This window comes from Lynx canadensis, chromosome D3 (assembly GCF_007474595.2).
Source record: "Lynx canadensis isolate LIC74 chromosome D3, mLynCan4.pri.v2, whole genome shotgun sequence".
NCBI classification, from domain to species: domain Eukaryota; kingdom Metazoa; phylum Chordata; class Mammalia; order Carnivora; family Felidae; genus Lynx; species Lynx canadensis.
The window spans coordinates 53,065,302-53,081,601 of record NC_044314.2 but is presented as its reverse complement, the minus strand read 5'-3'; the positions used below and the strand labels follow the sequence as shown (position 1 = coordinate 53,081,601).

At 37.2% G+C, this 16,300-nt stretch overlaps 1 protein-coding gene across 1 annotated transcript in view; it reads left to right on the top strand.

Moving 5' to 3' along the window:
• The window catches only part of METTL4 (methyltransferase like 4), a 71,165-nt gene extending 61,233 nt beyond the window's left edge, over positions 1–9,932 (top strand). The window contains exon 9 of the mRNA XM_030336613.1: positions 9,565–9,932. Within this exon, the coding sequence (XP_030192473.1) occupies positions 9,565–9,653 (89 nt within the window). The 3' untranslated portion in view covers positions 9,654–9,932. The remainder of the gene's footprint in view (positions 1–9,564) is intronic.
• The last annotated feature ends 6,368 nt before the right edge of the window (positions 9,933–16,300 follow it).

The window sequence follows — 16,300 nt, the reverse complement described above, 5'->3', positions numbered from 1 at the left end:
TCAGTCACTTTTGAAAATCTTCATGGCTGGTGCAGAGAGAGGAGGGTTATTGTGTAGGATGACTCACTATCACTAATATATATTGACTACAGTAGAGTATTAATAAACTCTTGTCATATACTGTATTTAATGTAACTGGCAATAAGGCAGCAGAGGAAAGGGTTTATATCTGTAGGAAGCCTGACCTAGAATGAAGCAAAGCATTCTTAAGCTTACTCTTGTATGGTAAAACAAAGGACTTTCCATAAGTTCTTTGAAGTGACAAAAAATACAGTAGTGCCAGTTGTGGGCAACTTCCAAAGTTCTGAAAAATCACTGATTTCTGCCAAACACCACGGCCTGCGACCGAGCGTCTGAGCATGAAAGATGATCACCCACAATCTCGCAAAGAGAAAGAACCATTGCCTCAGTTGTGATCATGTGATGTTTGGCATCACGTACTGCTTGTATTGCAAGACATTGCTTGTTTTATCAAGTTAAAATTTATGTTTCCTTGTTTGTGGAACGCTCACAGAACAAGGTTTTACTGTACCCAGTTGAGGAATTATTGGATCATATGGTAGTTCTATTTTTAATTTTTTGAGGAATATCCATACTATTTTCTAAAGTGGCTGTACCAGTTTACATTCCCACCATCAGTGTACAAGGGTTCCTTTTTCTCCACATCTTGCCAACACTTGTTTCTTGTCTTCTTGATTTTAGCTTTCTAACGGTGTGTGTGTGTGTGTGTGTGTGTGTGTGTGTGTGTATTTCATTGTGGTTTTGATTTGCATTTCTCTGATGATGAGTGATGTTGAGCATCTTTTCATGTGTCTGTTGGCCATGTATGTCTTTTTTGGAAAAATACATGGTGTGATTTCAGTCTTCTTAAATTTATCGAGGCTTATTTTCTTGCCTAACAAGTGATCTGTTTTGGAGAATGTTCCATGTGCACTTGAAAAGAATGTTTATTCTGTTGTTTTGGATAAAATGTTCTGTATGTTTTGATCATCTGGTTTAATGCGTCATTCAAAGATGTTGTTTCCTTATTGGTTTTCTGTCTGGATGATACATCCATTGATGCACATGGAGTGTTAAAGTCCCCTACTATTATTGTATCACCATCAGTTTCTTCCTTTATGTCCATTAATGTTTGCCTTATGTATTTAGGTGCTGCAGTGTTGGGTCTATAGATATTTATAATTGTTATATCCTCATGTTAGATTGATTCCCTTATCACTATGTAATGCTTTTGTCTGTTGTTATGGTCTTTGTGTTAAAGTCTGTTTTGTATGATATAAGTATTGTGACCTCAGCTTTTTTTTTTTTTTTTCACTTGCATTTGCACGGTGAATGTTTTTCTATCCCTTCACTTTCAGTCTGTATGCATCTTTAGGTTTGAGGTGAGTCTTTTATAGGCAGCATACAGATGAGTTTTGTTTTATTCTTATAGGCAGCATACAGATGCGTTTTAGTTTATTCTGTCACTCTTTGTCTTTTGATTGGAGCATTTAGGATATTTACACTTAAAGTAATTATTGATAAGTATATACTTATTGACATTTAAAAATTCTGTTTTCAGCTCTTCTTTATTCCTTTCTTCTTCTCTTGCTTTCTTTCTTTGTGATCATTGAGTATCTACAGTGTTTTGTTTTACTTTCTTTCTCTTTATTTTTTTGTATATCTATTATAGGTTTTGGGTTTGTGATTATCATGAGGTTCATATATAGCATCCTAAGTAAATAGCAGTCCATATTAATTTGATGATCATTTAAGTTCAAACACATTATTAAACCCCCCCCCAAAAACAAACAGAAAAAAATTTCTTTGTTTACCCCTTCTCTTCCCTTGTACTCCCTTCTCCACATTTTATTTATATGTGGTCATATTTTACATCTTTTTATTCACATTTTCTTATGTGTAATTATGGCCATTTGTTTACCACTTAAAGAAATCCATTTAACATTTCTTGTAAGGTTGGTTTAATGGTTATAAATTCCTCTATCTTTTGTCTGGGAAACTCTTTATATCTCCTTTAAGTCTGAATGATAACCATTCTTGATTGTAGGTTTCTTCCTTTCAACACTTTGAATATATCATGCCACTCCTGGCTTGCAAAGTTTCTGCTGAAAAATCAGTCTTACAGGGTTTTCCCTTCTAGGTAACTTTTTGTTCTCTCTTGCTGCTTTTAGGATCCTTTTTGTTTGTTTGTTTGTTTGTTTATCTTTAACCTTTGGCGTTTTAATTATTATGTGTCATGGTATTGACCTCCTTGGGTTCATCTTGTTTGGAACTCTCTAGGCTTCTTGGACTTGGATATCTATTTTCCTTGTTAGGTTAAGGACGTTTTCAGTTATCTCTTCAAACAAGTTTTCTACACCTTTCTCTTTCTCCTTCTGGGATTCCTGTAATGCAAATGTTTTTTCATTTGATATTCAAGAGATCTCTTATTCTGTCCTCATTTTAAAAAATTCTTTTCTCTTTTTGCTGTTCAGCATGTTTGATTTCCATTATCTTGTCTTCCAGATCACTAATACGTTCTTCTGCATCCTCTAATCTCCTGTTGATTCCCTTGTGTGTTTTTTAATTTTAGTTATTGTATTCTTCAGCTCTGATTGGTATTTTTAATATTTTCTCTTTATTGAAGGTCTCACTGAGTTCTTCTATCTTTTCTCTGGCCCAGTGATTATATTTATAAACATTACTTTAAATTCTTTATTGGGCATATTGCATATCTCTGTTTCATTTAATTCTTTTACTGAGGTTTTTTTTCCCTTTCTTTTGAAGCATATTCCTCTGTATCCCCATTTTGCTGAATTTTCTGTGTGTATTTGTATGGATTAAGTGAAATGGCTACTTCTCCTAAAATTTGAAAGAATGATCTTGTGTGTGGTGACCCTGATGCAGACTGTGTGTGTCTGGTTACTTATTCTGGCTGGGCTGGAGCTGTGACTGTATATGCTAGTTACTATTTCATTTATTAAAATTCAGGTTACTTAACATACAGTGTAGTATTGGTTTCAGGATAGTTACTCTTTTCAACTGTGGCTTTTTACAGAGAGAATAAAGAAAAAATAATAATAAAAGAAAATAATAAAAAAGAATGAAGAAAAAAAAGAAGAAAAAATAAAAAAGAGAAGAACAAAACCAAAAATAAAAAAATAAAACCAAAACAGGACACATTTTAAAAAAGTAAACAAGATAAAATAAAACAATAAAAAAGCCCCCAACCCCCATAAAACTATGGCTTACCTGCTGTGCCCCCACATCACAGAGTGGCAGGTGTGGGCTTGTGGACCCTGGGCTCACTGAGGTTGCAAGCTCACCGTGAGCTGGAGTGTCTTCCTTTCTGGGATTTTAAGGTGGTGGAAGAGAGAGTGTTCCTGCAGTTTCCTTGCCCCCTAAATCATGGTTTTTTAACTGCTTCCCAAGTGCAGGTAGGGCTGAGGTGGGCCTGTGTACCCTGTGCTTGCTGAGGTTGTAAGCCATCTGTGACGATCTGATCCTCCATTTATGGCATCTGAACCACTCCTTATGGTGGCCAGACCCTGCTTCGGTCTGGGCCCTTGAGGTACAAGGGGAGAGAGCATTACTTCCCTGGCCCCTGTAAACCTTCACTTTTCTTCTGTGTCCCAGTGTGTCTAGGGCCGGTGTGGGCCTGTGGACTGAAGATGCAAGCCGACCAAGACAATTGGACCTGCCCACCAATGGTGCCTGGACTTTGCTCCCATTCAGGCTTAGCTGGGGTGGGAACATAAGCTATGTTGTTCTCTAGTCTGTCTGCCTGGAGAAATTTCCTGCAGCTCCTCTACTGCTTGGCAGAGTTCTAGTGTTGTCTCTTTTATGTGCTAGTTGCTCTTTTAAAATGTGAGTTTTTTTTTTTCTGTGCCCAAGAACAGAAGGATCTGTTCCCAGTCCTTCAGTATTATTCCTCCCCACTGCAGTTCCCAGATAGCATCAAGGGTGGGGGTTCACTTTGTTACTGTGTCTCCATCTCGCTTGTTCTGTCTTTAGTTGTTCACTAGCTATTCAGTTAGCCTTTAGTTTTTCGGGAGTTCTGTTAATAGGTATAATTTAGTGTGTTCCATGGAGGAGGTGAGTTCAGTCTTCCTGTCTCACCATCTTGAATTAGAGCCTTAATCCTTTTTTATTACTGGATTTATGTTTGCTACTATAGAAATGGCTTACATTTGGTTAGGATCCCTTTTGTCTCATATCCATCTCTGATTTTTCTGTCTTAACTCTCTCCCTTTCTTTTTGGTTTGTGATATGACTGAGAAGATCTTCCTATTAGGAGGTCAGCCATCCAGTCTTCTGTCTCCTGGAAACTCAGCTTTGACCTGAAGCTAAAATGAATAGGTTTCTGGATGGCAAATAGATGCAAGTTAGTCTTTCATTTTTCAAAGAGAGTGGGCCCTCACGCGGCACAGTGAAAGTGGCATGGGATCTTGCAGTTAGGAGGTTGGCATACAAATCTCAATTCTACCTGTAAGAATACCTCGTTTGTAGAAAAAACCAACTTTATAGTGTTATTGGGGGGTCTGAAGGAGAAATGCCTAGGGAAATACTTCATAATGCTTGTTAGTTGTATTTTGTATTTTTTATTATTGCGAGAACACAGAATTATTTTAGCTACCTGAAAGTCTTGAAAAACAGGTATTAGGAAGGGCAGATTTATATTTTTGATTATATTTTGTAATTCTGATTTAAGGTTATCTTCAATTTCTCAATATGTGGAAAAAGAGAAACCTTAAATTGGAGGTACCAAGGCAATATTTAATTTCCCCTTATCTAATAGGATATCAAAGTAATACAGCCTCTTGGCCTCTGTACTCCAGTCATGAGCCTCACATCCACTGAATCCTGAACAGGAAAGTGAGAGGAGCTACTCTGTCATTTCCAAAGACACCTCTCCTGGGGGGCCTGAGCATCTAAGCACAGGAATCCATGCCTCAGGTTAAGAACCATCCAGTGGGGCAAAACACAAATGCTGCTTTAAATTATGTTCTTTGTGGAGTAGCCCTTGATACAGATTGCTTTTTATCCCTCCAAGATGAAAAGAGCTGGGGAAGAGCCTGACCTCAAGAGGTTTTTAAAACAAATTCCTCCATGGGAATGCAAGCTGGTGCAGCCTCTCTGGAAAACAGTATGGAGGTTCCTCAAAAAACTAAAAATAGAACTACCCCATGACCCAGCAATTGCACTACTAGGCATTTATCTATGGGATACAGGTGTGCTGTTTCGAAGGGACACATGCACCCCTATGTATATAGCAGCACTATCAACAATAGCCAATGTATGGAAAGAGCCCAAATGTCCATCGATGGATGAATGGATAAAGAAAATGTGTATATATATATATATATATATGTGTATACATATATATATATATATATATATACACATATATATATACACACATACACACACAATGTATATATATATATATATATATATATATATACACATTGTGTATACACACACACACACACACACACACACACACACACACACACACACAATGGAGTATTACTCAGCAATCAAAAAGAATGAAATCCTGCCATTTGCAACTATGTGGATGGAACTGGAGGGTATTATGCTAAGTGAAATTAGTCAGAGAAAGACAAAAATCATATGACTTCACTCATATGAGGACTTTAAGAGACAAAACAGATGAACATAAGCGAAGGGAAACAAAAATAGTATAAAAACAGGGAGGGGGACAAAACAGAAGAGGCTCATAAATATGGAGAACAAACTGAGGGTTAATGGAGGGGTTGTGGGAGGGGGGATGGGCTAAATGGGTAAGGGGCACTAAGGAATCTACTCCTGAAATCATTGTTGCACTATATGCTAACTAATTTGGATATAAATTAAAAAAAATAAAAAATAAAAATAAAATAAATAAAAAATAAAACAAATTCCTCCAAGGGGTACCTGGGTGTCTCAGACAATTAAGTGTCTGACTCTTGATTTCAGCTCAGGTCATGATCTCATGATTGTGAGATTGAGCCCTCAGTCTGGCTTCACACTGATCATAGAGCCTGCTTGGGATTTTCTCTCTCTCTCTCTGTCTCTCTGTCTCTCTCCCTCCCTCTCTCTTTCTCTCTCTCTCCTTCTGCCTGTCTCTCCCTGCTTGCATGCACTCTCTCTCCCTCTGCCCCTCTCCCCTGCTTGCATGCATTCTCTCTCTCTCTCTCTCTCTCTCTCTCTCAAAAAAAAAAAAAAATTCCTCCAAGAAGAATGTGACATCTTGGTAAGAATTAGGATGGAAAGAGTAAGCAGTCCCTTCCTATTGAGATCTTCTCTTGGCTCATGACCTGTGATATCTTGGTTTGCTCCAGATCTATTGTTTATTTGGAAACTGATGAGTGTGACAGTTTGAAATCTTGACAGGCAACACTTTTTTCCTTTTTTTAAAGTCATTTTCTTTTTTTTCATCATGATAAGTGTACTCTTTAACCCCCATCTCTTATTTCCCCCATCTCCCCACCTACCTCCCCTCTGGTAACCGTTCATTTGTTCTTTATAGTTAAGAGTCTGTTTCTAGGTTTGTCTCTCTCTTTTTTTCTTTCATTTGCTTGTTTGTTTTGTTTCTTAAATTACACATATGAGTGAAATCATATGATGTTTGTCTTTCTCTTACTGACTTATTAGCTCATCCATGTTGTTGCAAATGGCAAGATTTCATTCTTTTTTATGGCTGAATAATATTCCATTGTATATATACCACATATTTATCCATTCATCTATTGATGGACACTTGGGCTGTTTCCATCATTTGGTCATTGTAAATAATGCTGCTATAAACATAGGGGTGTATGTATCCCTTTGAGTCAATGTATTTGTATTTTTTGGGTGAATACCCAGTAGTGTGATTGCTGGATTGTAGGGCAGTTCTATTTTTAATTCTTTAATGAATCTACATATAGTGTTTTCAAGGAACCTCCATACAGTTTTCCACAATGGCTGCATCAGTTTGCATTCCCACTTTTTTCTCCACATCCTTACCAACACTTGTTTCTTGTGTTTTTGATTTTACCCATTTTGACATGTGTGAAACAATGTGTCACTGTAGTTTTTCTTTACATTTCCCTGATGATGAATGATGTTGAGCATCTCTTCATGTGTCTGTTGGCTGTTTGAATGCCTTCTTTAGAGAAATGTCTGTTCATACGTTCTGCCCATTTTTTACTGGATTATTTGTTTTTTTGGGTATTGAGTTATATTATTTCTTTATATATTTTGGATACTACCCCCTTGTTTCTTATATCCCATTCTGTAGGTCACCTTTCAATTTTGTTTACTGTTTCCTTTGCTGTGCAGATGCTTTTTATTTTGATGTAGTTCCAGTAGTTTATTTTTGCCTTTGTGCCTCTTGTTTCAAGGAGAAATATCTAGAAAAATGTTGCTATAGCTGATGTCAGAGAGATTATTGCCTATGCTTTCTTCAAGGATTCTTATGGTTTCACCTCTCACGTTTAAGTCTAATCCGTTTTAATTTTATTTTTTATATGGTGAAAGAAAGTGGTCTAGTTTCATTCTTTTGCATGTGACTGTCCAGTTTCCCCAACGCTATTTGTTGAAGAGACTGTCTTTTCCCCATTGGATATTCTTTCCTTTGTCAAAGTTTAATTGTCCATATAATTGTGGGTTTATTTCTGGGTTTTCTATTCTAATCCATTGATCTATTTGTCTGTTTTTATCCCAGTACCATACTCTCTCAATTATTACTGCTTTGTCATATGACTTGAAATCTGGCATTGTGATACCTCCAGTTTTGTTTTTCTTTTTAAAGATTGCCTTGCCTCCTCGAGATCTTCTGTTGTTCCATACAAATTTAGAATTGTTTGTTCTAGTTCTGTGAAAAATACTGTTGGTATTTTGATAGTGGCTGCATTAAATCTGTAGATGTGTATTATAGACATTTTAACAATACTTGTTCTTCCAACCCATGAACATGGAATGTCTTTTCATCCTCTTGAATTTCTTTTGTCAGTTTTCAGAGTACAGATCTTTCACATTTTGGTTAAGTTTATTCTTAGATATTTTATGGTTTTTGGTAGTTGTAAATGGGATTGACTGGAAACATTTATAACAAGTCGACTATGTGGTTTGCATCGACTATGTGGTTAGCATCGTTAGGGAATGGACTTAGGTGCTTTGCAGAACCATCTTGTACTGGGCTAGGGAATGGGTTTCTGAGAGCAGAGATAAAGTTATTGAAGGAATTGAGAGACGTGAGTAGAGGGGTGATGTGGGCAGGGAGAAGAAAGCCTCCACACTTCCAGGAATCTAATGTGGATGCTCTCCAGATTATCTTGTTCACATTCCTTCCTATATAGATAAGTCAATGAAAGATGATTTAAACATGGGAATAAGTTAAGACTACATCCTAGAGAAATAGGAAAGGGTTAAGATAGTAGAAAGGAAATAAAAGAAATGCGTAAGAAGCTAAAAACTGCAAAGGGAAAGAGAAAAGAATTAGGATAAGACAAGTTAAAACTCCAGCAGTAACATTAATGATTTTAACATGAAATAAGGACAACTAGAAGTTTGTACTTCCAGTTATAAAATAAATAAGTCACAGAGATGAAAGGCACAGCAAAGGGAATATAGTCAATAAAGTTGTAATAATGTTGTATGGTGACAGATGGTGACTCGACTTATTGTGTTGAGCATTGAGTCATGTTTAGAATTGTTGAATCAATGTTGTACTCCTGAAGCTAATACAACATAGTATGTCAATTGCATTTCAATAATAAAAAAAAGTGAAGAAAATGAAATAAGGACAAAAGTAAAAATAAAACTGAGTTAAAGTTAGATGAAAAGATGAAACTGAGGCACATGGTAGATTAAATAAAAGAATTGAGAGATAAAGTTAAATAAGTGATTTAACAGTTCAACATGTGAGTGAGGTGACTAAGTAATGAGTTGGTAGAAGTAGTGAATGAGCAGGAAGGAAGTGGAGTCAAAGCCTTCAGTCTTCCTGCTGAAGCAGATGACCTTTGTTGCTGGGAGTAGAGAGGTCTGAGAGCCTGCTTAGCAACCCCTCATTGGGGCAGACAGAGGCACTTTCTAGTCTTAGCGTGCTGTCCTCTTCCATTGTCAGTGGACATAGCAAATAAAGCAATATAATCTGATCTCAGAAAGCACCCTGGCAATTTCTTTTTTTTTTTATTGTTTTTTAATGTTTATTAATTTTTGAGAGAGAGAGAGAGAAAAAGACAGAGCTTGAGCAGGGGAGAGGCAGAGAAAGAGACACACACAGAATCCAAAGCAATCTCCAGACTCTGAGCTGTCAGCACGGAGCCTGATGGGGGGCTTGAACCCATGAACTATGAGATCATGACCTGAGCCAAAGTCGGATGCTTAACTGACTGAGCCACCTAGGCACCCCAGCAATTCCTTTTTTGATACTTTTTAAAAATAAATTAATGTTTACAGCAGCGAGAGGAATCTAGTGGCATGCTAGGAAATATTTAAAAACCACCTGTGGGGATGAGGAGAGGGGAAAGCCTGGGACTGATTTATTATGTTTGCCAGTTTTCATTGCAGATGTATTCCCACCATGACTGATTTTAGGTTACCAGTCTGATGGCAGCCAGCTGTACCTGAGACTGAGGAGTTTCTCTGGACATAGGAGTAAAACTGAGACAGTTCTAGGCCAATGAGGATAGTTGGCCACCCTAACAACTTGCAAAATTCCTGAAAATACAACAGTTAAGAACTAGTGCAAGCCATCTACAGCTAGAAGAAACAGATTGACCACGCCTGAAGACCATACTTGGGACCTACCTGGGGAATGAATCTCAGCCTGGCTGTTGCCTGCTACAGAACAGAGGGCTGGCTTCCACTGTCAAGAAAGCTCCAGCCATACCTGAGGTTTAGCACCTGTGGGTCTAGAGCATTTATAATAAACTGCTGATTGGCCAACTGCTATTGTCCTTAGACTGCCTTTCCACTTAGGGCCTTGGTTGTGGGCTAGCCTCCAAGGCCAAAGACCAGGCTGCCAGTTTGAAGCTTCACAAAGCCTTTGACACCATCCAGGGTTGTAGTTTGTCCCAAACGAAAGCAACTGGACTCCAGACAATCACAATATACCTTCCATGACTGTTAGCCTTCCTCTGGGTACCTGTCCTTTCCAAGTGATAAGCATCTGCTTGTCTCTTTCCAAGACCTTTCCTTTGCCCTTGAACCTGCCAAGTTCTCTCGCCTCTTCCCTTTTCCTAAAGGCCAGTCTCTCTGTGGTCTGGATTAGGAACCCTCTCTTGTATATCCTTTATATACTTTTATCATAGCACTTAAGATAGTGTGAGTTGATACATAATAATTGCTCACTGCTTTGTTTTTATTATTACCGTTTATTTGCAAATTTCTTTTTCCAAATTATAACTCCTTGAGAGCAAGAACTGTAACAGCTGTGTCTTTATATTCTAACACTTAGCTGTAGTGCCTCACACATAATATGTACATTATAAATGCTTGCTGAATGAATAAAACAACGAAATAGTGTAAATAAAGGGATTTTATAATCAGTGTATAGAAATATGCCCTACACACTTTAAATTTTATTTTTATGTTTATTTATTTATTTTGAGAGAGACAGAGACAGTGTGAGCAGGGTAGGGGCAGAGAGAGAGAGAGAGAGGGAGAGAGAGGGAAGCCCAAGCAGGCTCTGCACTGTCAGAGCAGAGCCCAACGAGGGGCTCAAACTCATGAAACCATGAGATCATGACCTAAGCTGAAACCAAGAGTCTGATGCTTAACCAATTGAGCCACTTAGGTGCCCCTGCCCTACACACTTTAATAAGGGGATTACCTAAAATGGGCATTTCCATATGGTAATACCAGATCATAAATCTGACTGTGTTTTTAAGAAAGTGTTAAATTATAGTTATTTCCTTGTTTTGTTAGACTGGTAAGTGTCTGATTTTTGTTAAGAGTTCTGGCAAGAGTAGTAAAGGCACTAAACTTAAATTCACCTTTGTGTAAAACTGATTAATGCCAGGAAACGAGGGCTTGCTGTAAAATTTTCCAGGTTCCTTTCTTTCTGTCTCTAATATAATTTTTATCTTAGAGTAGTTCTTTTTCATTGAATTCCATTTTGAAATGCTTTTGACTCTAAAAAGCTAATTTATCTTTTACTACATTGCCAAAGAATTTCTGAAGCAATTTGACTCACCTTGGGGCCAGGTTCAACATCAAACTGAAATCTTTTTAATGATAATACTATTTTCTCACATGCTTTATGGTCCTTTAGAGTATCATCATAAAAGTATGTAATCTTCAAATGTATCTTACTGTAGGAATTTCCTTTTAAATTATGAAAAATTGGATCAACTTTACTTGGATTGATTCTTGTAGAGAATGTAATAATGAACTTAAAGTATCAATATAGAGTTCCTAGATTCCCCACCTAACCCTATTAAAAAAATCTTGGCAATGCTATTTCCATTTGTATTTGCTTCACATAAGATTATGTGAAGGAAAATATTAACAGTTACAGTTGAAAAATACTTTTTTTCTGTACTTCTCCTTGAACATGATTTAGCTGTATTAAAAAGTGTGACAGGAAAAATTCCAAAGTTTCTGTGTGACATATTTGTGCTTTCAACTAAATAGAAGAAAGTGGGGAGTAAAATGTGTATCTTGCCCTATTCTTCTTTGAAAGGGACTATAATGCTGAATTGAGGTGATTAGTATCTGTTGGTGGCATTGTGACATGTGAATCAAATGCTGTTTTGTTTAGACAGTGCTGGGATACTGTCTATACCATCACTTTCCAATAGTACTTTCTGTAGTGATGTAACTGTTCTGTATCTGTGATGTCAAACAGTAGTCACTGTAGCTATTGAATATAGTCACAATAGCTCTTGAATGCTTGAAATATGGCTAGTGTGACTGAGTAACTGTTTCATCTTGTTTCATTTTAATTAATTAAAACTTAAGTCATGTAGTCTAGTGGCTAATTTGTTAGACTTTCAATTTGATTTCTTATTCCAATTGCAAAAAAAAAAAAAGTAATTTGAGTTAGAAAAAAAAACATGTTAAGTTTGCACAGGTTCTCTCTGTCCCTGTGTAATTGACCCTGTTAGGATGTTTTTGGAGAGGAGGCAGTATATATTATGGAGTGGGAAGGCTTGCATCCTCATCTGGCTATGCCATAATTTAGCAGTTTGGGCATATTATCTCTCTGGACCTTTCCTTGCCTGGAAAACAAGGAGTCATTTGGTTTTTGAATTTATATTTAACATTGGGATTTTTTTTCTTAGGAACAGCCAAACAAACTGAGCAGAAACCTCAGATAAGACAGAGGTGAAAGGGGTGGGATGGTTTTGGGCAGCAAAGTCCTATTCATTAAGCCATCCCTTTATCTTTCAGTAACTCCCAAGCTTCTCTACTATGGTAGAGAGCCCAATGTGCAAAGCTTTGGAGTGGATGGAGTCCAGAGTTCTTTCTAGCTCTGATAAAGTATGGTTTCTATAAGGTGGAATAAAGTTTTCTTTTCATTGATATCATCTCAGAGGTAATAATTCTTCAAAAGCCAGTCTTTATATGTATTTTGACCCAACTCACCTTATTAAAGTTGAGTTTGAGAGGTACTCAGGGCATTCAATAGGGAGAGGTCTCTGTTCTCTTAGCTCACCAAAAATGAAACTAAAAACAAGAGCTTAATGGATATAGCAGATAGGGGTGGGTCCAAATAGCACTTGCATGCAAATTTTAAAAAATAACCTTTTAAATTTCCTCCTTTGTGAATGGATTTATCATTTTGGTAAATTAAGGACTGAGTTTCATAAAAGAAAACATGATTGAAGTGGTTAAATTGGTATTATAGTGGCTGATTGTGGTCTCGATGTGGGCTCAAGGAACTCATGCTTGCCCCTCTCTCCCTGCTAGGGAAAAGCAACTCAGATCTGGAATAAAGTCCTCAGGTGTATACAGCTGGAGTGTGGCGTTGAATGTGGCATAATGGGGAAAGTTTGACAGGGAGGTACAAAGAGGTTAAATGTACTTTTTTCACATGATATTTTTTTGGAAGTGGTAATATATTTTGGGTGTCTTCCTTTTCCCTTCCTTTCTAGTGTTCTCTCTTCTCTCCAGAATAACTGATAAAAAGTGCTTAGGGCTACTTCCCTTTCACTTTCACTCTTGGGAAGTCTAGTGCTAGCAGGCACTAGGGTAGGGCATAGAGGAAATGTGGAGAGTCTGACTATAGCCTTGGCTGACAAACTAGTTTTTGTATTTATACATGATCTGTCCAAGCTCACCCAAATAAGAGAGGCCTTAGGGCTTAGGACCAGAAACATGCTGTTAATGATTTCTGATGAAGTTAGGCAGTTAATAAAGGAATCAGGACTTGAGAGATTCTGTCAGCCTTTCCATGTGTTAAGACTAAGAAATGTGTTTGATATTAATTGCACTATGATTTTAAACATACTGATGGGAAGGATGGTTTGTTGTCTCTGAGAGCACAGTGTTCTATAGCAACTTCAATGCTCTGAAAGCTTTTAATTAAATAAAATTTAGGTTTCCTCTCTAGGCATTCTTAAAATTTAGCAAGTGAACAAACATAAAGGGAGAAAAATGAGAAAAAAAAAAACCCTTAAGTTAAAAAAAGTCAAGCATTTTGATTATGCTTGTATACAACAAGGCTCAAGGTTGTTCTCTTCTGTTAAATACATTGGGACAGCTGAGCCCATACGATTTTCTCCTTCCTCCTTGACTACTCCTTTTTTGGAACTTTAGTTCCTAGCACAATTAATATGGGAAAACTCATTGAATAGGTGTTTAATATATTAAACATAGATTTTTTTGGAATTTGATTGGATTATTTGCATTAAAGTTGAAGATGTTTGTAGGGATGACAGATCTTTGATGGAATGAGCCAAAATTTTAGTTGCCAAATATTGAGAGACACTAATAGGTCTACAAAACTTTTCAGTTTACAAAGGATTGCTACAGACAGTGTCTAATTTTTCCTCACAATAACTGTGTAGGGTAGATATTATTTCTCTTTTACTTATGTGGCCCAGGGAAGTTAAGTGATTGTTTACTGTCTTATCTCAAATGGAAGAGAGAGTTTTCCAGAAGGAGAGGATTAACCAAAGATTTAGAGCTACACAAATATTGAGGAAGATGTAATTTTGCAATAACATTCATGGCTTTCTTGAAAGAAAAAAAAAACCATTCAGTGGAGCAGAAAGATTGTAAGACAGGTATAGGTGGGCAGATTACTGAGAGTAGATACTCATATTTTCTTCATGGGGGAAAAATCTTTTCTAAGCAAAATAGTTTTCTTCCATATTTATGACTGGACAAAGTTAATGATTTGAATAACTCCACACTGTTCTGTAATATTAGCTCAACTGTAAATGCATAGTTTCCAAATAATTTATAATTTTTTAATTATTATTTTTTAATGTTTATTTATTTTTAAGAGAGAGTGAGAGAGAGAGAGAGATGGAGTGCGAGTGGGAGGGGCAGAGAGAGAGAGAGGGAGACACAGAATCCGAAGTAGGCTGTAGCCTCTGAGCTGTCAGCTCAGAGCCCAATGCGGGGCTTGAACCCACGAGATATAAGATCCTGACCTGAGCTAAAGTTGGACACTTAACTGACCGAGCCACCCAGGCACACCCCGAAAAATTTAAAGTTGCTAAAGTGGTAAAACTTGTAATACCTGGGGAATATTAGTCTTTTTTTTTTCATTTAGAATTAATTATTTTTTGAAATCTTTAAGGGCTACAAATCTGTGCCACATTTCTCCGAGGTAGTAACAAGCATTTACTAAAAGACATATACAGGTAAGATTGTTATTGAGCAAAATGTACTTTAGTTAGGATGTTTCTGAATTTCTTATGTCGCCACTCATGTTTTTTTATGTAATTTTTTTCCAGTGTTCCACAGTTTATTGCTGAAATATCTGTGGAAATTAATATTTTAGAAAACTTTATTCTATGAATGTCAAGACATTTCTGCTTAAAGTTATACAGCTGTGGGTGCCTGGGTGGCTTAGTTAGTTAAGTGGTCAAGCCCTGCTTGGGCTCTGTGCTGGGTGTGAAGCCTACTTTAAAAAAATAAAAAAAGTTAAAAAAAATAAATAAAAGTTATACAGCTGCTCTTGTTCTGATAGTCATATACCACTGCCTCCCAATCACCACCCCCCTGTCCAAATATAGCAATGTGTGCACTTACCTGATAGAAATGTAGTGTGCGTAGGGATGGAATGAATATCAAGAGCTTATCGCCACCTCAGTGAAATGTCAAAGATTTCATGTGTTGATGTACGTTATTTTTACTTTCATTATATCCTTAGTATCTTACTTATTATTTCAATTGTTAGAGTTTGCTCTAAGTTCGTAATCTATGACATAATAGTTTTGTACCTACCCAAGAAAAAGGGCCTGAAAAATGACATAAGAATATTTTAGAAGTTTCCTCTTAAATTTTTCAGTGTATTGTGATAAAGTGGGAGATATGATGATAGAGTATTATGTGGCGCTTGGGTCAAAAATCTAATGCATGCATTAATTCAACAAATATTTATGATACACCTGTTTATCAGGCACCGTGCTACGTGCTAGGGATGTGGTGTGGAACAAGACAGACACCGTTCTTGGCCTCCTGGGCTTAGAATTTACAGAGTATAGAATGGAAGCATACTGATTGGAAAGTTACGTGTTAAGGTAAAAGTCAAACAGGAATCCTGTGAGTTTGAGTATGAGGACAGAAGAGATCTCCTTACTGTCATTTTGCTTTGCTTCTTTAAAAGGTTGCCAAAATTTTGGTTACTTCCATTCTGACATGGGCCTCACCCTCATCTGACAACTCAGTGCCCTGGTGCCTGTAATTTGCTAAGGCATAAAACTTTTTTTTTTTTTTTCCCAACCAGTGTTCAGTTCAGAGCCCAGAGCAGGTCGGTTCTCTGTAGAGATTTCTGCCCGTCCTGCAGTAACAAGACAACACTCAATTCTTTACTCTGTCTCAGCACAGTAACCTGTGATGCATTCCAGTCAGAACTATGCCTAGCTAACCTCACTTTGCCTCTAGCTGTATCATCTTCCCTATCCCTGAAATGTCAGCCCATTCAGGCTTGTCGTTTCCAATATGGCTATTCTAGCCTGGTTTCGTGCTGCAACCTCTTCCTTTCAAACCATCCCCCACACTGCCCTCTGTCAGTTTTTTCCACTGTGCCTTTTGGATCTCCTGTATGTTGGAATTCTCCAGACTAACAGGGCTGCTCATAATTGCAAAGGGTTTCACAATTACAAACGGAGCTCATTGGAGTTCAATTCATTAATTTGCATAATCAGTCATA